Source organism: Pantherophis guttatus, chromosome 9 (assembly GCF_059756535.1).
Source record: "Pantherophis guttatus breed Tessera chromosome 9, ASM5975653v1, whole genome shotgun sequence".
Lineage (NCBI taxonomy): Eukaryota > Metazoa > Chordata > Lepidosauria > Squamata > Colubridae > Pantherophis > Pantherophis guttatus.
Genome location: NC_142071.1, coordinates 24503342 through 24528622, shown reverse-complemented (window position 1 = coordinate 24528622; position 25281 = coordinate 24503342). Strand labels below are relative to the sequence as shown.

The window sequence follows — 25281 nt, the reverse complement described above, 5'->3', positions numbered from 1 at the left end:
TTCCGAACGGAAATATAGTACCAAAGATTCTTACCTTCCTTCCCAAGTGAGTTGATGCTTTCGAGTCCAAAATTACACTTCTCCCTGAAATGTCCACATCGCATGTATAGGGAGAAATGGAAAAGGGATGTGTTATGAGTTCAGGGAGTCCTTGATTTACAACTGGTTGCTTAGCAACCATTCAAAATTGTGACAGACCCCCCCCTTCTTAAAAAAAACATACTTGGGATGACCCAATTCAGAATTTCCAACAGCCAGACACACGTTAACACCATGGTCACAGGACTGTACTTCAGACCCTCAGCTACCGACTCACACTTATGGCCGTTTGCAGCATCTCATGGTTACATGACTGTGACTTATGACATATTTTGCCGTAAACTGCCATTTACTTCTGGTTTTCGCAAAAACTGCTGCAGAGGGAACAGTGGTTTCACATGACAAGTGTGGCATTCGCTTAACATCCATGGAACAACCATAGTGATTTGCTTAATGACCACCACAGAAAAAAGGTCATAAAATCAGGTTGGTCATGGGATCAGGTTGGTCATGTGACTTTACAGCCATCATGACTTACGACCTTAATAGGCAACCTTCATTACAGTTGTAAGTCAAGGACTTCTTGTAATCACAACTTTTAAAAAAAAAAAATTAAAGAACCAAAGATGGAAAAAATTATTCAACCACTTACACCGAGTTCACTTTACAAAATAACAAAACAAACGACTAGATTTAATAGATCCAAGATTTCCGTTTTAAAGCCCACTTCAACGTCTCCATGAAATTACTTCTCCACCAGCCTGTCTCATCATGCCCCAGACTCTTAAAAAATTCAAGCACCACATTTATCCCTGCCTTTTAAAAAATTTATTCCCTCTATCCTGTGACAGCGGGGCTTCCAGAGTTTTGCAGGAATAACTAGCAACCTGTAATTATTTTACCCACCAAAATATATTACATGGTCTGAATGAATTATGTCCTTCCTCCGTTGTCAAAATGCCAGGGTTTTTTTTTTATGTGGCGGATAGGAAAAGGACCAACAGGAGGTAGAAGAAAGAAAACTTGAGTGGAAGAATGCCAAAAAAATATTAGTTTCCTTAGCAGCAATGAAGGGCCTGGGTGTTACAGCTAAAACCCTTCTGTCCTCATCACCATGAATAAATATCATCCGTGACAAAAGCCCAGCAGATGATACCTGATCCTTCCTTTAGGACCTATTGTATTAAACTTGATATTACACGCCACAGATGTCATTGTTCGGCAAGCTAATTTGACGATTTATGTTGTTGAGAGAGGATTAGTGAAACCTCGTGTTTTGATAGCCGGCTTCTAATTTGCATCTTTAAGAGTCGGGATTTCAGCCAAGTTCTGCTCTTTTGTGTTTACTTTTTTTGTCAGAGTTTGCGGCACATCTGACCAGCACACAATTAAATAATTCTGCAGGATTCATGTACATAAGAAACTTCTTTATATATAATACCATACAGCGGAAGTCAGCATACAATATCAGGAACACAGAAGCAATATTCATAGAAGTAAGTCATTACAGAGTAGAGAGATAAAGGTAAAGGTTCCCCTCGCACATAGGTGCTAGTCGTTCCCGACTCTAGGGGGCGGTGCTCATCTCCATTTCAAAGCCAATGAGCCAACGCTGTCCGAAGATGTCTCCGTGGTCATGTGGCGGGCATGACTCAATGCCAAAGGCATACAGAACGCTGTTATCTTCCCACCAAAGGTGGTCCCTATTTTTCTACTTGCATTATTTACGTGCTTTCAAATTGCTAGGTTGGCAGAAGCTGGGACAAATAATGGGAGCTCACCCCATTACATGGCAGTAGGGATTCGAACCGCTGAACTGCCGACCTTTTGATCAACAAGTTCAGCGTCTTAGCCACTGAGCCACTGCGTCCCCAGTAGAGAGATACAAAGGCTAATATATTGTACAGAGGCTGCAAAGTTACAGAGGCCAAACCAACTCTTATATACAGTTCAGTAAATCTAAGCCACGCCCAGACTCCAAACTGTCTCTTATGGCTCCATACAAACAAATACTATGTTTCAGTTTCCAAACAGTCCCCATTGGCTGACCTGTCGCCAAGTCTATCCAAACAGTCCCCATTGGCTGACCTGTTGCCATGTCTATCCAAACAGTCCCCATTGGCTGACCTGTTGCCAAGTCTATCCAAACAGTCCCCATTGGCTGATCTGTTGCCAAGTCTATCCAAACAGTCCCCATTGGCTGACCTGTTGCCATGTCTATTCCAGCTCATAATAATATACTGACACTTTTGAACAGCCCTGTTTATTTCTCATGATTATAAATAAATCTTCTCTTCCTCCTGTCCATCCTTCCAATCATCCTGCAACAAGATTTGGTTGGACTTTCTTAACTCTGGAACTAGAAGCAACAACCAGGAGAGGACACTCAACTGTTTGGGTGAGGTATCACCAATGTGTGGCTGAGAGGCAGGTTGTCTATCTCCAACTGGACCAAGCAGAATATGTTGTAGATGTCATGGTGGCACAGTGGTTAGGACGCAGTACTGCAGGCTGCTTCTGCTGATCACTGGCTGCAAGCAGTTCGGCAGTTCGATTCTCACCGGCTCAAGGTTGACTCAGCCTTCCATCCTTCCGAGGCCGGTAAAATGAGGACCCAGATTGTTGGGGAAAATATGCTGACTCTGTAAAGCACTTAGAGAAGGCTGTAAAGCACTGTGAAGTGGTATATACATCTAAATGCTATTGCTAGATGTTCTGACAGGCATCTGGAGGTTGTTAGAACCAAACAGACAGAGATTAAACTCCAGAAAACCAGATCCAGAAATAGTTTGAGTCCTATATAACCCCATTGTCTGGTGCAAGAAATCAGGGGTCAAGGCAGTTCAAATGACTACAAATTTATTAAATGCTAACACTCTACAAGAATCTGAGCTACTAACAGTCAAAGCAAATTGGCAGTAGATAAGAGTCAATGGAATTCAAGGTTGGCTGGAGTTAGTTCTCTTGTAGGCGTGAAGGGACTCGAGACTGATGATGTGCTTGACCCCTCCCTCGGGCTCAACCTGGTTTCTCCCATACCCATCTTGGTTCTTGAAGGGTTCATATTTCTATGGAAGGGTCAAGCATGCAAAAGATGTTGGAAAGATATTACATTATAGTTCCACACCTTTCATGAATTACAATTCAGTGTAATGATTCACAGGCTTTTTAAGAGTTGCTGTTTTCCAGTGAGAGTTGATGCAGTTCCACGCACACAGGTTTGCATCTGTGGGTGCACACAAACACATGCGGTCCAGAAGCATGGATTGGTCATGTTTCCTTCTCCTTCTTCCATGTCCAGATCAAACTTTAGACTGCCAAAAGGAAGCCACCTTCTTGGCTTTATCCTTGGCCAAGAATGAGTCATTGTTGGTACACTTTTCTGGTAATAGCTGATATGCCAGCAGATGGACCGGGCTTTGCATCTCTCCGTATTCACACAATGTGTTGTTGTATGTTAACAGCCTCCCACTTGAGCATATTGATCTTACACTTTGGCACTCCAACTCTCAACCTATTCAGGGTCCTTCAAGTAGTCTGAGGGAGGTTGGGTCCTTCAGCTATATCCTCCTTTAATGTTATTCCTTGGTTGATGGTCTCCTTCCTCCATCTTTTTTTTTTTTTTAATAGACTTTATTGAGATTTTTTTACAGAACAAAAAGGAAATAAATGAGAAAAAAACAAACAAACAAACAAACAATCATTCAAACAATAACGTAGAACACATAAATATAATAAGCATTTTCAATTTGTATTGGATATGCAGTGTTTTAACTATTTACATAAATAATACTTGTTGATATTTTGACTCACTTTTAACCAATATTTAACACACCTTTGATCTTTCTTCCATTTTATCATGCAACCACTTGTACCACCTTTCCCACACCATATAGTATACTCCATCTTTTAATTCTGTTTTTCCTCTTGTGTACCCTCAATAATGTTTGTCCTTGCCATAAAGCTGTTCCAGAATAAAATAGAATGGAGTGGAGTGGAGAGTGGAGTGGAGTAGGGTAGAGTAGAGTAGAGTAGAGTAGAGTAGAGTAGAGTAGAGTAGAGTAGAGTAGAGTAGAGTAGAGCAGAGCAGAGCAGAGCAGAGCAGAGCAGAGCAGAGCAGAGCAGTACAGAACAGAACAGAACAGAACAGAACAGAATAGAATAGAATAATGTATTGGCTAAGTGTGATTGGACACACAAGGAATTTGTCTTCGGTGCATAAGCTCTCAGTGTACATAAAAATTACATTCCTAGATTCCTACATTCCTGTTCCTAGATTTGTCATGTGATCTGAAGTTCATTTCTGCAGGCCAGCTCTCTGAGTGGGAAACTGGCATTAAATGGCCAATTGAGTTCCATTGAATAATTCTCCTTATAGCTTTCCTATCTATGGCTCCAGCTCATATTTCTTCCACAGAGTTATTCAAGGCAAATTACACTGATTTTCCAGACAATCTGCTCTCCAAGCAATGGCCCCATCCATGTTAGGAAGGTGGAAACTTAAAAGACATTTTGGGGTTTGATCATTTTTTTAAAAATAGGAATTTCAGTATCATTTTAAAAGAAAGAAAAAGGGGAGAATGTAATTTTAGGGAGGTATAGGGAGTCCTTACTTAATCAGACTCTTTTTTTTTTTTGTATTTGTTTATAATATAAAACACACACAAAAAATAGAAAAACAAATTTATTTATTTATTTATTGGTTCGATTTATATGTCGCCCTTTTCCGGAGACTCAGGGCGGCTTACAATGCGTTAAGCAATAGCCTTCATACTTTTGTATTTACCTGCTTAGTAGGGCTTTCGGCCCCCCCAAGCGGTGTTCTTTTTTATACAAAGTCAGCTTATTGCCCCCACAATCCGGGTCCTCATTTTACCTACCTCGGAAGGATGGGAGGCTGAGTCAACCTTGAGCCTGGTGAGATTTGAACTTGCAGTAATTGCAGGCAGCTTGTGTTACTTAACAGTGCTTTAGTCTGCTGCACCACCAAGGCTCTTGGTATATAGGAAAGACAGAGGGAAAAGGGAAGGAAAGAGCGCGGAAAAGAAGAGAAAAAGAAAGAGATAGTGTTGACTTTGGACTCTCTTTGGTGCAGTAAAATAAGATAGTAACACCAAACCTCCATTTTCTATTTTTACATGGTAGTGTAAACTTTTGTTGTTAGTTGTGAAGTCATGTCCAACCCATCGCAACCCCATGGACAACTTTTCTCCAGGCCTTCCTGTCCTCTACCATCCTCTGGAGTCCATTTAATCTCACACCGACTGCTTCAATGACTCCATCCAGCCACCTCATTCTCTGTCGTCCCCTTCTTCTTTTGCCCTCAATCTTTCCCAGCATTAGGCTCTTCTCCAGGGAGTCCTTCCTTCTCATTAGGTGGCCAGAGTATTTGAGTTTCCTCTTCAGGATCTGGCCTTCTAAAGAGCTGTCAGGGTTGATCTCCTCTAGGACTGACTGGTTTGGTCGCCCATATCTATATCAACGAACCTATCTAATCGGTAAAACCCGAAGTTTCATTTTTTTTCCACCTCAAGCACAAAGTCCAGAAGTGGTTTCCAAGTAGAAACAAAAATATTTGTTGTTGTTGTTGTTTTTCCTTTCATATCAAAGCAGTCAATTTAGCCATCTCTGCTAACTCCATCAATTTAGGAAGTCCTCGCTTAATGACTGGTCATTTAAAAAGTAGTCAAAGTTATGATGGATCCTAAAAAAAGTTACTTATTGAAGTTACATACATACATACACACACGGTCCCCATGATCGGATTTCTGGTGCTCGACAACCGGCTAGCATTTATGATCAGTTGCAGTGTCCTGTCCAGTGACCACGATTTGCAACTCTTTGGACAATTTCCTGCAAAAAAAAAGATTTGCCCATTTGTATGAATTTACTTAAAGACCACATGGTTTCCTTAACAACATGATTTGCTTAACAACCATAGCGACTTGCATTATGACCAGCATAAAAGCAGTCCAAAAATCAAGTCTGGTCGTATGGTGACCCACTTAACAACCACAATGACTTACGACCAAAATTCTGGGCTCAACTGTGGACATTAAATGAGGACTGCCTGTAACTCAAATTCTTACAGATTCTGTTAAGAAAATAATTTTAATTATCTTCGTCAGAGCTAAAGCCAAAAATCAAACTAGGCTTTGCGGCTATTTCTGTTCTTCCTGGAATTGTACAAGTTTATTTTTTCTTCTCCGCAATAATTTTGTAATAGCCTGATTATTCTGAAGATGAATAGTGAATGCCAGGAAAATGTTTGGTTTTTTTTTTAATCTTAATTTGATCCTTTCTAGGAAAAACCCTCAGGTTATGATCCCACTATGTCAACACTTGTTCCCTGTGTGTAAATTCATTAAATAATTCTCTTCCGTTAGGCACAAAGAATCTGCTAACTTGCTATTGAGAATATTTATTGTTCAAGCCTATACATAAGAATCTAACCAACTAAGGTTTCTCTGTCCTCACTATATGTCAGTCTGTGTGCAGCTCGACATGCAGCTAAACCCACCTATCCTCCAATAAAACAGACGGTGTGCGTAGATCTGGATGCTTTATTGAAAGAACAGGATATGGTGAAACTGGGGAAAATAGGGATACATACAATGAGGTAGACATTTTTTTTTTATTTTATAGACATACAATACATAATCAATTAATCAGTGTATTATCTGAGTACATCTTTTGTGTCGTCTTCCTACTCCTCCACTATTTATCATATCTTAATATTATCATTTCATTCATTATAACATTTCTCCCACATTTCCTGCTTTTCTATTAATACATTTATTTATCTATCTTCTTTCTCTTCTTTCTTCTTCACTCATTTCATTATAACATTACCATATATATATATATATAGATAGATAGATAGATAGATAGATAGATACATATAGATATAGATATAGATATAGATATAGATATAGATATATATTAAAAAGGAAGAAACAGCTGCGATCACACACACTGCTCCTAGAAGCACGAAGCTGAAAACACCAGCCTGAAGATGACGAATGAGACTTCGTCGAAACGTTACCAAGACACCGCCAATTTTACGTGGGAGAAAACCCGAATAACCAAAGACCTACATACATACATACATACATACATACATACATACATATATATATATATATATATATATATATATATATATATATGTATATATATATGTATATATATATATATATATATATATATATGTATATATATATAGTAATGTTATAATGTTATAATATATATATAATACATATACATACATACATATATATATCTATATCTATATAATACATATACATACATACATACATACATATCTATATCTATATCTATATATCTATATCTATATCTATATCTATATCTATATCTATCTATATCTATATCTATCTATCTATCTATCTATCTATCTATCTATCTATCTATCTATATATATATCTATATCTATATATCTATATCTATATCTATATCTATATCTATATCTATATCTATATATCTATATATCTATATCTATATCTATATCTATATCTATATCTATATCTATCTATCTATCTATCTATCTATCTATCTATCTATATATATATATATATATATATATATATATATATATATATATATACACACATACACATACACATACACATACACATACACATACACATACATACCTACAGTGGTGGGATTCAAATAAATTAACAACCGGTTCTCTGCCCTAATGATTTCTTCCAAGATATATATATATATCTTCTCTAACAAGATAGACAGTATTGTGTTACTGCTGAACATAACAATTAATAAATACAAGCAATTTAAATCTCACCAGCGATGCTCTGTGTGTGTGTGTGTGAGAGAGTGTGTGTGATATGGGTTTGTCCTTGGATGACCCTGTGCCACGGATTAAGATGGATTCTTCTTTGTGCTTACTGCCTTTTCCAAATGCTAAAGGAAATGGAGTCTGGCTTCCCAACGTTCACTTGTTTTGAGAGGGTGGGCTGATGGGTAAATGGGTTAGGTCAGCTTCAAACAATATAATTGGTATTTGTCACTCCGGCCACTAGGTGGGGCTAAAGTGCAACAACAGTATATAAAGATTGTATGTTTGGGCATATTTGTCTCTCCAGCCACTAGATGGGGCTAGAGAGCAACAACAATATATAAAGATCATATGTTAGGGAATATCTGTCCTTCCAGCCACTAGATGGGGCTAGAGAGCAACAACAGTATATAAATTATATGCTGGGCCATGAGAAAAGTTCAATATCCTAAATTAGGATCAACAAAATTCAAGAGCAGTTGGATTTAGATCATTTGTGGGAATGGACCCTGTTTTCCCCAAAATAAAACATCCCCTGACAATAAGCCCAATCGGGCTTTTGAGCGCATGTCAATAAGGCCAAGCGCTTATTTCAGGGTTCAAAAAAATATAAGACAGGGTCTTATTTTCGGGGAAACACAGTATCTATCTATCTATCTATCTATCTATCTATCTATCTATCTATCTATCTTTCTTTCTTTCTTTCTTTCTTTCTTTCTTTCTTTCTTTCTTTCTACATATCTATCATCTATCTATCTTTCTTTCTTTCTTTCTTTCTTTCTTTCTATGTATCTATCATCTATCTATCTATCTATCTATCTATCTATCTATCTATCTATCTATCTATCTATCACTACCTACCTATCTACCTACCCTGTTTCCCCCAAAATAAGACATTCCCTGATAATAAGCCCAATCGGGCTTTTGAGTGCATGGCAATAAGGCCAAGCACTTATTTGAGGGTTCAAAAAAATATAAGACAGGGTCTTATTTTCGGGGAAACACAGTAAGGATTCTTGGCTGATTTCTCTCTTGATTCTTGCTCTTCTCCGACATCTTCCCCTGTTGTCTATTGTCATAAAATTGTCATAAAATGGCCATTGAAAAAAAAGGCAGAAAGTGTAAGCATTGCATTTCATAAAAGGAGACAGACTTCAATCGTGATTGAATACTGGTTTCTGAGCAAGAATTAACCAGAGGACTCAATAGAATTATTCAGCATCATGGCACCTGGCTTGTATTTGCAAAGCCCCATTTTGGAGAAGCAAATCCTTTAGAGAAAGGGATAAACTTAAATGCAAATGGCATCAATACACCAAGTTCTTCCATTGGCCACCTGCACTTCAGGGAGACGAGCAGTTATTGTTGGGACACTCTATATATCATCAAGGCTGATTCTTCCATTTGGTTCCGCTCGGAGGAGTTTTGATGGAAAACAGAATGGGTTTATTCAACTGCGCCATCAGGTGAAATCTGTAATGGATGTACAAAAGGCTTGAATTGGTCAGATCTCCATTCAGAGAAGGAATCAATGTCAGAACACAATGGCACAAAACATTCAGTTACACTAAGGAACCAACAGCTTGAGAATTACACTCCGCTTCGCAGCTTGGAATTTTTATTTATTTATTTATTTTTGAAATTCCATTTCAGAGCCCCACAAATACATTCGTCAAAATTTGGAAGCAAATTTTGCATGATTTGTCGTGGTTTGCATAGCACTTTGTGGACGTCAAGAAACATGGGCTTGTTATCAGGGTTGGGATTCAGCCGGTTTAGACCGGTTCGGGAAAACCGGATGCTAATTTTACATCTCATTTGCCGAACCAATAGTTGCAAGGACTGGCTGGCCACACCCACTCTGCCCTGCCCCTCCCAGGAGTCTCCACGCCGCCCATTTTGGGTGCCAGGTAAGTGCAGTGCCCACCTGGAGGCTCTGGGAAGGTGAAAAACAGGCCTCCCAGAAGTCTGGAAATGAAATGGGCTCATTTCCAGCCTCCAGAGGGGCCTTCGGAGCCCGGGGAAGGCCATTTTTGCCCTCCCAGAGGCTCAAGGAATGCCTCCAGAGCTAGGGGAGGGCAAAAACATCCCCCCTGCCGTGGTGCAGGAGGCCGAATAAGCCACACCCACCATGGCCATACCCACCCAGGAACTGGGCAGAGAACCGGTTGCTAATTTTTTTTTTGAATTTTTTTTATTTTTAAACAAAACTTAAAACATAAAACAATTATCATGCATTACAATTACAGAAAGTGTATTGATCGGTTACAAATCTTTTGTGCTTAATCCTCTATCCAACATTTTCTTATTTAACAGTTTATTACATTATTATTCTCATTTATCAACTATTTAACAGTAAGTTATCCTCTATAAGGGGAAGAAAAACCCCTTTATATGTTTTATTATCTTATTCATTTCATGTTTCATATTTCATTTCCATTCTTTCTTGCCTAACCATTGATAAAATAAATCCCATATCAAATAATATTGTTTATCTTCTTGTTCCCTAATTTCAAATGTCAATTTACTCATTTCAGCACACTCCAAAATTTTCTTGATAAGGTCGTCATCCGTGGGTATCTTTACAGTTTTTAGCAAATACAATTCTAGCTGCCGTTAAAACATTCACAATTAAGTATCTCATTTCACTATTGTATATTTCTGGTAAAATCCCTAATAAAAATATCTCTGACCGGTTGCTAAAATTTTTGATTCCCACCCCTGCTTGTTATGCTTCCAAATACAAACCTATATTTATATTAAAGCACAGACACAAAGATCAACAAATGTTCTGAAACAAAGGGTCACATTTTCTGGCGCTTAATTTTTCTGGTGATGTTGCATCATCATCATCATCTTCTTCATCATCATCATCCTTCTTGCTGCCCATAGCAGCAGAAAAAAACAATAACAGTCGTGTTAGAAAAGTACAAAACAAGTTTCCTAGAAGTTAACATATTGGATGTAAATCTGTGTTCCTAATAAAAAGTCAAGCGAGATATTCAACTGCTAACAATGGAATTGTAACCATGCATGGGGATAAATGGAATGTCAAGGACAGAGATGGTCTTAAAGGAAATTTATGGTCAAGGTGAGGAAGATGAACTTAGCCTGGGAAAAGAGAAAGGCGCGAGAAAGAAACTTAAGACTGCCCTGTCTTCATTCTCTTTGGTAGAAGACGGAGAGGTTTTCAAGATTCTGTTACTATACATTACATCAATAAAGTAGATGAGTAGTATTTCCACCAAAGGTCTAAGTCTGTGATGGCGAACCTATGGCACGCGTGCCACAGGTGGCACGTGGAGCCATATCAGTGGGCACGCGAGCTCAGCTCCAGTGCGCTGATTTTCAGGGCTTCTGGACCCACCAGTCAGCAAACAGGCCATTTCCAGCCTCTGGAGTGCCTCTGGAGGAGTGGGGAAGGCTGTTTTCACCCTCCCCAGGTTCCTAGAAAGGCTCTGGAGCCTGGGGAAGAGTGAAAAATGGGTCTACCAGGCCCACTGTATCATTATGTGCCAAAAGCGGGGGGAGCATGGGGGGGTCACGCGCACATGCGCAGGAGGCAGGGTGTATAGAATTATGGGTGTGGGCACGCACGTGTGTGACCCCCCCCTATGCTCCACCCACTTTTGGCACATGATGGCACTGGTCTAGGTGATGTTTACAGCATTTGCTCTAAAATTTGGTCTAGTGGTTAAGGTACTGGACTAGAACACTGAAAATATATCCACACCTTAGGCACAAAAGCCAACTGGGTGACTTTGGGCCAATCACTAGGAGGCAGTGAATTCTAGTCCCACCTTAGCCTCGAAAGCTGGCTGGGTAACTTTGGGCCAGTCATTAGGAGATTGTGAGTTCTAGTCCTGTCTTAGGTATGAAAGCTGGCTGGGTGACTTTGGGCCAATCACTAAGAGGCAGTGAATTCTAGTCCCACCTTAGCCCTGAAAGCTGGCTGGGTGACTTTCGGCCACTCACTAGGAGGCAGTGAATTCTAGACCCACCTTAGCCTCAAAAGCTGGCTGGGTGACTTTGAGCCAATCACTAGGAGATTGTGAGTTCTAATCCTGTCTTAGGTATGAAAACTGGCTGGGTGACTTTGAGCCAATCACTAGGAGATTGTGAGTTCTAGTCTAAGGTGACCAGACGTCCCGCTTTTGGCGGGACAGTCCCGCTTTTGAGCAATTTGTCCCGCGTCCCGCGGCGTTTTTAAAAAGTCCCGATTTTTCATTCTGCTCCTGACTCCCGGCTGCCTCCTGAATCCCCGCTGATGGCTAGAGGGAAAAAAAAGTCTTTAAACTCTTGCCACGGGGCTTCAAAGGGCCGACCTACAGCTGATCAGTGTTAAAAAAAAAATGAATAGACCCATGTCTGCAAAAATAGAAAAAACAGCCCCTGTTAACAGCTTCCACTAGGTTAATTAGCTGCAAAAAGCTGCAAAAAGTTCCTGGAGCAGATTTTTTTCCCCCTAGCTATACTGAAAACAAAGGCGAAAGCGAAACTAAACCTGCAAGGTGACAAAATGAGGCAGAGAGAGATTTCTTTCTTTTTCTTTTTCTTTTTCCTCACCAAAAAAGGTAGGTACAAAACTGCAAACAATGGGAAATTTTGGGCAAAAGAGGAGAGTTTAAGATTTTAAAACACAAAAGAAAAAAAGCTCTATTTAACTAGGGAATTGTAATAATTGAGATACTATTAATAATTGTATATTGTGTTGAAAGCAGAAATGGTTAAGTTGTGGTTTGGAGGAATATATGGGGGAAATTATTTGGTTTATTATTATTGGTAAATATAATTAATTGATTTGTAAGAAATTGGATTGCATGGAAATAATTGGAATATTCATGTTCATATTGATTAATATACAAAAAAGATAGTTATATAACTAATTGATTTATATTAAAATGTTGAATTTGTATTAAACAACTGTATTACATAATTACATAATTAACCAATGTGAGGATGGATATAAAAATAGATGACAATGGGAATGGGTATAATATAGAATAGAAAGGAAAAATTGAATTTGATTAAGATTAGAGATGAGGATGAAGGGTAATATTGTTTTTTTAAAAAAATAGATGAGGAATAAATATGGCAAAAAGGAAATATAGAAATTGTAAATTTAATTGAAATGATTAAACGCTGTTTAAATTTGTGAACCAGCCAAATATTCTGTTCAAAGAAAATACATTGTATGTTTGTATGTGTGTTTCTAATTATTGCTATTTATTCATATTTGTTCTCTTTTATTCTTTAAAGTTTAACAATTCATTCTTAATCTTAATATCTTTATATTTGCTTGGGGTTGGCTTTCTTCCCTTTCATCTTTTTTATTGTACAGCAATCTTTCTCCTCAAACCTACCACCACTCTCTTTTCTTTCCTTCTTACTTTCTCTTCCCCCCACCCTCTTTTTCTCCTCCCTACTTCCTCTTCCTTTCTCCTTCTCCTCCTCTCTTCCTCCCTCTCTTACCCTCACTCCTTCTCTAATTTCCATTCCTTCATCCCTCTCTATTGCTGTATCCTTTAATGCATATGGACTACTCAGAGGGCTGAAAAAGTTATTTTAACTGGTCCTCACACTTTTGACCAGTCCTCGAACTTACGACTGTCCTCACATTTTACATTTTTGCCCTATCTTGTCACCATGGTGAAGAGAAGCAGTTGTGAAATGAGTGACATGGTTGTTAAGAATACTGCACGGGCATAAATGTGAGGATGGTCATAAGTGTGAGGACCAGTCAAAAGTGTGAGGACCTGTCAGAAATGACTTTTCAGCCCTCTGAGTAGTCCCTATACACATAGCCATGGCCACCTGGTCACATGACCAGCTAGCCACGCCCACCCAGTCACATGGTCTCCAAGCCACGCCCACACAATAAGTCACGCCCACAATGGTGTCCTTCTTACCAATGTTAAAATCTGTTCACCTTACCCTATACACATAGCCATGGCCACCCGGTCACATGACCAGCTAGCCACGCCCACCCAGTCACATGACCAGATAGCCACGCCCACCCAGTCACATGACCAGATAGCCACGCCCACAAAATAAGCCACGCCCACAATGTCCCTCTTTACCAATGTTAAAATCTGGTCACCTTATTCTAGTCCTGTCTTAGGTATGAAAGCTGGCTGGGTAACTTTGGGCCAGTCACTAGGAGGCAGTGAATTCTAGTTCCACCTTAGCCTCGAAAGCTGACTGGGTGACTTGGGGCCATTCATCAGGAGACGTACATTAATCATGAAATGATTAATAGGTCATATAGGTTCGGATGATTCAGATTCCTGGACCCTACCTTTAGTTTTTAGAAGGATGCATTCTTGAAGATATCTCACAGATATATGTTCAAGTCTCAAAATCCCAAAGAGATTCCCACTGGAGAAGAGTATCTGACTGTGAGTTTCTTCAGCCGAGTCTTAAAAAAAAAACACCCTAATTGAAAACGGTTAACCAAAATTTCCAAATAAAGAAAAGAAATTTTAATATATATATATATAAAAATAATCTGTGGATCGTGATTTGCTTTTCTTTGTCTTTGGTAGGGGGTACATTTGGGATTGGGTTAATGGAAACTCTTAATTTATTTTACTTCTTACCGCATTAACAGTACGCTTTGTGAATCTCAATCTAATATCAAACAAGCAGGCTCGGAAGAGGGCGAGACGGTATTTTGGCTTATTACAAAATCAAAATTTAGACATCAGACAATTAGTCCTCTCCCCCACCCCCCTTTTTTTTTCCCCTGCACAAAGCAAAAAGCAAAAAGAAAGAATCACTATAACACTGTCTCATCAAACAGTAAAAACACACACTTTATCTTTAATGAGAGGTGTGTTGAGTTGGCTTGAAAATCCTTCGCCTAGATATTTAGATGATTACAGGCATGGACATTGTCTGTTTTACAGATTACTCTCCTGATTTTACCAGTCCATACAATGAATAATTTAACAAAAAACTCATGTAAGTATCTCTTTATTATTCATTATAATGAACTGAGAGACGGAGTAATAGTCCAACCGACTGCAATTCCCTCAGGGCTCAACTTAACTAGAGATATACTTAGCTCTCCGGGAGTTAATTTGAATAAAGAGAAGGTTCTGATATTAGAACTTTAGCAGGGGTGGGTTCTACTTATCTTTACTACCAGTTCGCAACGGGATCGCATGCGTAGATCGCTTCTGATGATGTCAGGGTCAGTGGGCGGAGCCTCCCGACGGTTTTACTACCGGTTCTATAGAACCGGTCCGAACCGGGGGCAACCCGCCTCTGAACTTTAGGCAGCCACGTCACAAGTCGAGATGAAGATGGGTAGAAAGTAAGATGCTCTAGAACTCAGCAGAGGGCAACGCAGAAGAAACTTGTGAATGGAAAGAGAAAAGTGAGTCTAACAGAATAACAAAAGTTTGAACCAGTGGTGAAATGTAAAATTTGTTACTATTGGTTCTGTGGGCGTGGCTTGGTGGGGGGGGGGTAATGTAACTGGGTGGGCGTGGCCAATTTTTTTTTTTTTTACTTTTGAAAGCATTTTTTTTACAACCTCTTCGGGTGAAGAGATTGTAAAAAAAAATGCTTTTAAAAAGCTCTGACGATCAGAGCTGAGTTGCCTGATCATCAGAGGCTTTTTTTTTCTTTTAAAAGCATTTTTTCTACAACTTCTTCAGCCGAAGAGGTTATAGAAAAAAATGCTTTTCAAAGGCTCTGACGATCCCAGCGGAGCCGTGCGATCATCAGAGGCTTTTTTTTTTTAACTTTTAAAAGCATTTGTAGAAAAAATGCTCTTAAAAGTAAAAAATAAAAAAAGCCTCTGATGATCGCACGGCTCAGCTGGGCTGGGGAGGGGGGCAGGGATTTCTGCTACTGGTTCTCTGAACCACCCACTGCCATCGCTACTGGATCGGGTGATCCAGTCCGAACCGGGAGCATTTCACCCCTGGTTCGAAGGGACCTTGGAGGTCTTCTAGTCCAATCCTCCTGCTGCAAACTGGAGTTGAGAGTGGGTTTTTTTTAATACCTTCTCTGGGCTTTATATTTGAGCTTCCTGTTCCTGTGCAAGAACATGTCCTTTAGTATTCTATTGGCTGTTGTCAGATTACTATGGGGTCATGTAGGGGTCATCGCTGGCTCTATAGGCAAAAGAGGAAATGCAAATCCTAGATGCTTCTCTGAGTTAATTTGACCAGCCTCTAGTTTATTGTTTATCTGAGCTCCCAGGTGAAGTTTGGACTGCTCTGGGACGGTGCAATGAAGGGACTTGTGTTCTGAAAGGGTGTTGAGCAATTCCTATTGTGGCTTTGTCCTGTGTTGGATCTTGGTTGAGGGGCTAATCCTACCATTCTGCCTTTGTTCAGACTTTGCTGCAGGGAGTTTCAAAATATCCTTGTCTTGAATGGATTACCAAATCTGCATTTCTAAAAGCTGGCCTCCTCAGTTTCTGCTTGGGGGCGGGGAGACTGGGGCTGCTTCCTGCCTCTAAAAAAAACTGTGTTTCTCCATTTCTCCCTTTGTTTGGGGAAATATAATATTCTGCCTTTTTTATATATATATATATTCCTCAAAAGATTTCATTCTTCTAGGACGGGGGATAGGTGCTGACTTTCTATAGAAGTAAGTGTAATTTGAGAAACCCTTAGATCTCACAGATGATATCTATGGAAGGGATGAGGCCATCTTACAAATGCTACAATGTTTCCCTGAAAATAAGACCCTATCTTATATTTTTTTGATATAATAAGCGCTTGGTCTTATTTTTGGGGAGGTCTTATTATTTTGAGGCGCATGGAGCAAGATGGGGTTCCTCTTGCTGTCTTACCTGATTTCCAGCTCTGCGTTTAAATATTTTTGGGGAGGGCTTATTTTTTGGGGGGAGGCTTATTTTAGCGCATGCGCTCAAAAGCTTGATTGGGCTTATTATCAGGGGATGTCTTATTTTCGGGGAAACAGGGTACTTGCATGTTGGTTGAAAAACCAAGTAAGCTACCAATGTCGATGGGGATTCTTAGTAATCCAGGTCAAAAAGCATTTTAGGGCCAGGCTAAATACTTACTGTTTGAGATTTGCCAGGTAAGGACTGTCTTTAATACTCAATCAACAGGAAAAAGGAGGCCCAATTGAAATCTAATTTGTACAATTGTTGTCGTCTCTGGAGCTATTTACACCATCCTCTAAAGCAAGGCAAGATGATAGGTTTGAGCAAATGTTTGCTCAACGTAGACCGAAGGCTTCCTTGGCAGTTCTGAACCTCACAGTTTTTTTAGATCTCATGCAACTTCAGCCACTCAAGTTACACGTTTTGATCTCCGGGAGAGGCACAGTAGATCTTCACTGTAGTGTCAGTGCATGTTCCTCTACTGAGTTTGCATTGAAAATCCACCTCAGTCTGTTGCATTGACTCTTTGTCAGATGCAAAACCAAGGGGCAGCTTTTCATTCCGCCTAATGAATAGTTGAATTTATTGTGGTTAGTTAGGGCTTTTTTTGTGTGGAATTCTCTTGCCATTTAATGCCGTGCTGAGCTGCAGCTGAGTTTTAGAGATCTACATTGTGAGTTAGGAGGATCTTCCAGGTCACAGTATGTGTTTCATCCTCGATACTTGGAAAGCAGTTCTCTGGAGCATATGAACATACTTTCTCGGTGTGAAAATGACAACAGTCTGCATTCTGAGAAATAAATGGATGCAGGTTTGGTGTATAGAGCATGCTAATACAATTTGCTTCGATCGGCCTTGGCTTACACAACTATTATGGTTGACGAACCATGGTTTAAGGGCTAGCCTGATGTATGCATGTAATATACATGTGGCTGAGCAAGATACCTACGCCCTGTTATTATGCTTTGAAACCATGGACAGGGGCTCAACAAGGTACGAGCTGTGGTGGCACAGTGGTTAGAGTGCAGTACTGCAGGCTAGTTCTGCTGACTGCCAGCTGACTGCAATTTGGCAGTTCGAATCTCACAAGGCTCAAGGTTGACGTAGCCTTCCATCCTTCCGAGGTCTGTAAAATGAGGACCCAGATTGTTGGGGGCAAATATGCTAATTCTGTAGGAGTGAAACGGTGGCCTAGAGGTGGAGCTCTCGCCTCACAATCAGGAGTCTGTGAGTTCAATCCTAGGTAAAGGCAGCTATTTCTCTCTCTGGGCACAATGAGAATATAACTGCTGAACAAAACTCCGCATTGGTGACAGGAAAGGCATCCGGCCATTAAAACACTCTGCTAGCTGCATTCAGTTGCTCAGACTCCACCCCGCAAGGGATTACGGTGACATTAAATGAAGAAGATGATGAATAGGCTGACTCTGAAAACCGCTTAGAGTGGGCTTTAAAGCACTGTGAAGTGGTATATAAGTCTAAGTGCGATTGCTATGTAAAGCCAGCTATTGTGGTTTATTCAGAAAGCTTCCTTAAATCTGATTTAGCACTGTCACAGATATCTGGGTCTTGGGTTCTGAAAACACCTTAGAAACTGGCTGTTTTTGCACAGCTTGGAGGTGAGAGTTGGGGACATGATTCTCTATTGACATCTTTTAGTTTTGCCGTATCTGTATACTCACATTGTAATTATCCATAAGCAGAAATATTTTAAGATAATATGAGGTAGAAGTTCATTCCACAAGCTTGTGGGTTGGTTTCCAAATGTTTCATTACCACGCTAGGTAATATCTTCAGTGGAATTTAGGCAGGGGTGGGCTTCAGATCCTTTAGCAACGGGTTTGCTGCCCCCTTGCTGGGTGGGCATGGACATAGTGGGCGTGGCCTAGTCGGCCACCTGCACCACAGCAGAGGTGGGTGGGGTTTCACCCTCCCCAGGCTCCAGAGGCTTTCCTCGAGCCTCCGAGAGAGTGAAAACTGCTTCCCCTGGGCTCCAGAGGCCCTCCGGAGGCCAGAAACAAGCCCATTTCCAGACTTCCGGAACCTCTGGTAGGACCATTTTTTGCCCTCCCAGACCCTCCATGCAGCCCCTTCGCATACCTGGAATAGACTGCATGGAGACTCCTGGGAGGGGCAGGATGGGGTGGGAGGGGTGGGGTGGGGGGTGGGCGTGGCCAGCCAGAGGTGGCATTTGGGGGTTTGCTGAACCCCGGTGATCCTTGGCTAGAGGATTGCCCAAACCCTGCTGAACCCCCAGGAGCCCACCCCTGAATTTAGGAGATATCAGTATTGGTGTGAATCGTATTGGTGGTCAGTAGGCGTTGTAATGGGGAGGTCACGTTAGGTGAGGGTCTTGTAATGGATCAGCACCTGCACCCGAGCAACAGATGTTCACCAGTATCTCAAATTTTAACACAATATTTCACTCAAGTATTTTAAGCAAAGAGCCTCAGATGGTTTCCATTCAAAAGGAACAAAAATGTAAATTCTGAATTTCATCCCAACAGAAGAAAGGGGGAAAATATATCATCTGATTAGTTTTATCCATAATTTTATTTTACTTTAATAAAAAAAAAATCATGGATGCAGAACTAAGGAGAAATTTCCTGACAGTTAGAACAATTAATCAGTGGAACAACTTCCCTCCAGAAGTTGTGGATGCTCCAACACTGGAAGTTTTTAAGAAGATGTTGGATAACCATTTGTCTGAAGTGGTGTAGGGTTTCCTGCCTAAGCAGGGGGGTTGGACTAGAAGACCTCCAAGGCTAAACAATTGAAAAATAATAGAGAACAGGAACAGGAATTTGTGATATTATTATTTTTATTATTTATTTTCTTCCCCCAGAAAGCACTAACAACCAACTCTTTTTCATTCTCTTTATTTATTTTATTAGGTGTACTGTGGATGACCGAGTCACGCGAGTAGCTTGGCTGAACCGTAGCACTATTCTTTATGCTGGAAATGATAAGTGGTCGATAGATGACCGGGTGGTCATTCTCACAAACACCAAAACTCAATACAGTATCAAGATCCATAATGTGGACATATATGATGAAGGCCCCTACACCTGCTCTGTACAGACAGACAATCATCCCAAAACGTCAAGAGTTCATCTTATCGTCCAAGGTAAGACTTGGTGGATGTTTGCTGATGAAATGAACATGAGGAGGCTTCGTCATCTTTGTATAATTGTTCAGGGTTAGAGGTCCTCAGGGTTTTATTAATAAAAATGGGTTGTGGCTCCTTTTCTGGACCATCCAATTCTACCTTGAATTATTTCATTTAGAAATGAGGGGCTTCCACTGGTTAACGATGAATAAACAAATGCGCTAGGGACCCTGTTTTCCCGAAAATAAGACCTATCCTGAAAATAAGACCTAGCATGTTTTTACACATGTGCCTTGTCAAGGTTCCGATGGATGGCCTAATTAAACCATGAGCCTCAAACCAAGTTTCAAAAGAAATCCAGTTATTTAATAGGAGCAACATGTCGGCACGTACCTAAGTGAAGTCAGCTCTGCCCCCCATAATTTATGGCCCAACTATGACCCTTTTTCCTCCCGGGGTTTGTCATAAATCACATTCTCCAACAGAGCACTTTCCCGGGCTGTAGAGATCACACCTCTTCGGCTGGTTCTGGTAACCTGGGATACAGCCTGGAGAAAGGTATGTGTGGAATGTGCTTCTGGTTGTAGCTGCCATGTTACTCCGTGAGTTTTCCCCCCTCCTGCCTATGGCAACTCGAGAGCAGGCCAGGAATGCTTTACGAGTTGACATGCCTAATATAAGCCTACCCCCAAAATAAGCCCTACTTAAGACCCTGTGCAGCCATTCTGGTTGCTTATGATGCCACAGCCACGAGGTGAGGTGGGGGTGGGTGGAGCTGCCCCACACACACCCCTACTAGCTTACCTCAGGACCCCACAGCCAGGCCATCCATGGCCCGACACCTGCCTCGCAGTGGCAGCACCAGCAGTCATCTGCATCAGGAGCCCATGTGGCCACCAGCCCACTTCTGCTTGCTCACAGCCTCAACAGAGCAGGAGGCTGAGCTTCACCTCGTGGCCTTGGCACCGGTGCATCACTCGGCCTCCTGCTCTGTTGCGGCCACAAGCAAGCAGAAGAAGTGGGCCGGTGGCAACGCAGGATCAAATGCAATATTTAACAGAGTTGGAAGGGACTTTGGAGGTCATCTAGTCCAACCCCCTGCTTGCGCAGGAGACCTGTATTAGGGATTCGAACCGCCAAACAGCTGACCTTTCTGATTTCTGCTGGATGGAACTGATGCAACTGCCGCTGCAAGGCGAGGCAGGTGTCGGGGCATGGTTGGCTGGCTGCGGAGCTCTGAGGTAAACTGGTGCAGGGCATGTGGGGCAGCTCCACCCCCTGCCTCACAGTGGTAGCACTAGTGTGCCACATGGCCTCCTACCCCACTGCGAGCAAGCAGAAGAAGTGGGCCTCCCATATATGGAAAAGGATAAGACACTCCCCGAAAATAAACCCTAGTGCTTATTTTGGGGCCCAAAAGAAAATAAGACCCAGTCTTATTTTCGTGAAAACATGGTAGTAATTGACATATTTCTATCTTTTGATGTCAACTGGAGTCTTGGCGGTCCAGTCCTTTTGTGGCTTGAATTTTGAGTGAAGCTTGTTTGTTTGTTTTCACTATGCTAATGAAAAATCATGGTTTGTATAATTTATTTTTCCTGCTCTGATACTACAAAAACGTAATGAACTTTTTCAGGCATTGCCTGAAGTAGAGGTTACGAAGCTTGACCCCAGGATGCACATGGTATACTACAGATGAGCCTAACCTAATTGTTGTGCATACAAGTGTCTCTTTCATAGAGAAAATATTACCCAGATCTGCTTTCAATTATGTAGAAATGAAATTGTGTTTTGGGTCATCAAGGGCAAAATCTGTTATTGGCTCTCTCTTTCCTAAATTAGTGTATGGTATCCCAAGTTTCATAGGAATGGAGATGCTTTTAAATAAGGAAGCCAAGTCTCATTCAACTACCATTGAATTATCGTCTTTAGGAGGGAATATAGTGGCAATATAATAGACCTGACAGGTGCTGTAGAAGAAAAGACTCAAAAAGAACAAGTCTAACACTTTCCTCAGCAAGTAAGAAAAAGAAGACAGATAGCATAAGTATGTCAAAGTCATTGAAAACCATCAAGATATAGTTGGCAGAGAACTTCAAGAGATAAATGCACACGAGAGCTCTGTTAGACCAACGCATTTGGGGAAGAATAAGAAGGACTGAAGCCAGGATTTTTCTGACAGGAACAACTCAAGAATGTCCAAATTAAGGGCTACATTAAAAGGAGATTCATGTCCTCTATAGGTGCGTTGTACTGCAAGGATAGCTTTGATTTCACTGAGAGTAAGTTTTGTCGATCATCTTTTGAAGAAATGAAAATAAAGAAAGTCCTGCTTCCTTTTTTAAAAAAAAGGCTTTTAGTCTCACTTTTAATAAACACTAGCTGATAACCCGGCGTTTTCCAGATATTTATTTACTCCAATCCTGTATTAGACAGGCAAAGGAATGAATTATATCTATAGTGTCAAATCAATCCCCCTTACCAGAGGGAGCACCCTTGTGGAGTAGTGTGAAGCCATTACCATGGCAACTCCATTGTGCTGTACAGTAGAAGCCATTTTAAGACACAACAGGCTGTATCTTAACAGAACTTGACTCCAAGTTCTTTTGACACTATCACTATCAAAAGTACTGTGATTTGACACTATAGATATAATTCATTCCTTTTCATTTCAGCGGCCCAGGCTTTCCAGAGTTAAGCTGGAAAACACACACACACACACACACACACACACACACACACACACACACACACCAAGTGTGTTAGGGGTGTCTTACCTCCACAGTATTTGTTTCCAGAGAGTAAGTCATCTTATGTACCAAGTTTGGTTGAAATTGCTCGAGGCGTTCCAGGGTTATGCTGGAACATACATACACACACACACACAGCCATTTATATAGAAAGATAATAGAAATTAAAAGAAAAAAGACATTAAAAAGTTCAAATGGGCAGGGAAAAAAAGGACAAAGTAGAGAAGGAAAAAAATAAGAATATTAATGAAAAAGAAAAGCATATAATGCAATGACTTCATCACCAGTACAAACCATTTGAATAACTTATCACCCTCTTAAAAATACAACAAATGATCTCTTCTTCCCATAGCTCATCTCTTATCTACAATTGAATTATTTAAGTCAGTGTTTCTGAGCCTTGGCCACTTGAAAACATCTGGACTTCAACTCCCAGAATGTCTGGACTTCAACTCCCAGAATTCCACAGCCAGCCAGCAGGGCTGGTGGAAAATTCTGGGAGTTGAAGTCTAGACATCTTCAAGTAGCCAAGCTTGAGAAATATTGCTTTAAACTTTAGCATTCATTCCTGATTAGCAACACAAGTCCATTAAGCGTTACCAGAGATAACAACAGGTCTCTTTTAACCTTGATCAAATAAATCAACTTTACATCCCTTCCTTTTACTTTTAAGAATCTTGATCGTTGGTCCTTTCAAATAATGCAATTCAGCCCTGAGCTACAGATATTCTCTATTCATTTCCTAAAAGTTTTCTTCCTCTGCAAAAAGAGGCATTTGTTTGTCTTCCTTATTCTGGAGGACAGATTAGAATTAATTTCACCTTGTAAAACCAGGGATGTCCAACCTTGGCAACTTTAAAACTTGTAGATTTCAACTCCCAGAATTCACCAGCCAGCTATGAGAAAGTCTTAAAATTGCCAAGGTTGGACAGCCCTGTTGCAGACAGAAAGATCAGAAATCTTTCTTAGCTTTTTAATTCTTATTTTTTGGGGGGGGGGTGGCGGAGAGGAAAGAAACATGGTTCCAGAATTCCACATTCCACCCAACACTTCTTCTCCGTGAAAAAACAAAGTCCATGAAAACAAAAGTAAAGCCATGAATTTGCCATAGGGTTAAATAAGATTTTAAAATAAATAAATAAATAAATAAATAAATAAATAAATAAATAAATAAATAACTGTTTATCTATGCTATAAAATGGAATATCATCAGAAATAAGCCCAGGAACCTTGAAATCAGCAGATCAACACCTGGTCCACACACACCGAGGAAACAAATCTATCACCTGCTTACTACCTTGTCTGCTATATTGAGATGTACTGTATTCCTGAGCAAATTATAACAATTATTTCTAAATCTGTAGCTATGCCTATGGATTAACGCAGGCAAAGGTTTATCCCTTCTTTTTCCTTTTCATTGTTTTGCATTGGCAGCTCTATTTAAACGCCTCCCTCCCTCCCTCCCTCTCTCCCTCTCTCGTTCTCCTTCCCTAAATTAAACCCCAGCGCTAAATTATCTGTGGGTTTCATAAAGAAAAGAAAAGAAAGGTCTTTATGCATTCCTCCTCACCTGTTGGTAGGTCATCAGAGCTTCTTTCAGCTACAGGTAGTCCTCGACTTACGACCACAATGGAGCCTCCAATTTCTGTTGCTAAGTGAGTTTTGCCCAGTGGTGAAATCTAAAATTTGTTACTACTGGTTCTGTGGGCGTGGCTTGCTGGGGGGGGGGGTGACTGGGTGGGCGTGGCCAATATTTTTTTTTTTAACTTTTAAAACCATTTTTTCTACAACCTCTTCAGCGAAGAGGTTGTAAAAAAATGCTTTCAAAAGGCTCTGACGATCCAAGCTGAGTTGCCTGATCATCAGAGGCTTTTTAAAAAAAGTGATCCGGTCCGAACCGGGAGCATTTCACCGCTGGTTTTGCCCCATTTTACAACTTCCCTGGCCACAGGCGTTAAGCGAATCACTGCAGTTGATAACCCGGCTTCCCCACTGACTTTGCTTGTGAGAAGGTCGCGAAAGGGGGATCACGTGACCCTGCATAACCGTCATAAAAACAAGTCAGTTGCCAAACAGCCGGATTTTGACCGCATGACCGTTGGGGATGCTGCAATGGTTGTAAGTGTGAAAAAAACGGTAAGAAGTCACTTTTTTTTCAAGGCCATTGTAACTTTGAATGGTCACTAAATGAACTGTCGTAAGTCAAGGATTACTTATAGTGCCAGAGGTGAATATTTGCCCATAGTTTCCTTTGTTTAGAGCTGCATAGCAGAAGAATTCTTCCGACTTCAGATGTGAGCGTTGCATGCAAACACACTTAGAATAGAATAGAACTCGTTATTGGCCAAGTGTGATTGGACACACAAGGAATTTGTCTCTGGTGCATCTGCTCTCAGTGTACATAAAGAAAATAAAATAAAATATATTCCTCAAGAATCATAAGATACAGCATTTAGTGATAGTCATAGGATACTAATAAACAATCAAATCATACTAGGAATAGAATAGGATAGGACAGGACAGGACAGGACAGGACAGGACAGAATAGAATAACAGAGTTGGAAGGGACCTTGGAGGTCTTCTAGTCCAACCCCCTGCTCAGGCAGGAAACCCTACACCACTTCAGACAAGTGGTTGTCTGAAGCCTTGATAGTACAGTGGTCTACGCACCCTGTTATTAACACAGCTGCCTGCA

At 40.7% G+C, this 25281-nt stretch overlaps 1 protein-coding gene across 3 annotated transcripts in view; it reads left to right on the top strand.

Annotated features, from left to right (window-relative positions):
* The window catches only part of LOC117668223 (opioid-binding protein/cell adhesion molecule homolog), a 991290-nt gene that overhangs the window by 757696 nt on the left and 208313 nt on the right, over nucleotides 1–25281 (top strand). For all 3 annotated transcript variants that reach the window (XM_034421990.3, XM_060693563.2, XM_034421989.3), the window contains one exon: nucleotides 19622–19854. In XM_034421990.3, the coding sequence (XP_034277881.1) occupies nucleotides 19622–19854 (233 nt within the window). The remainder of the gene's footprint in view (nucleotides 1–19621; nucleotides 19855–25281) is intronic.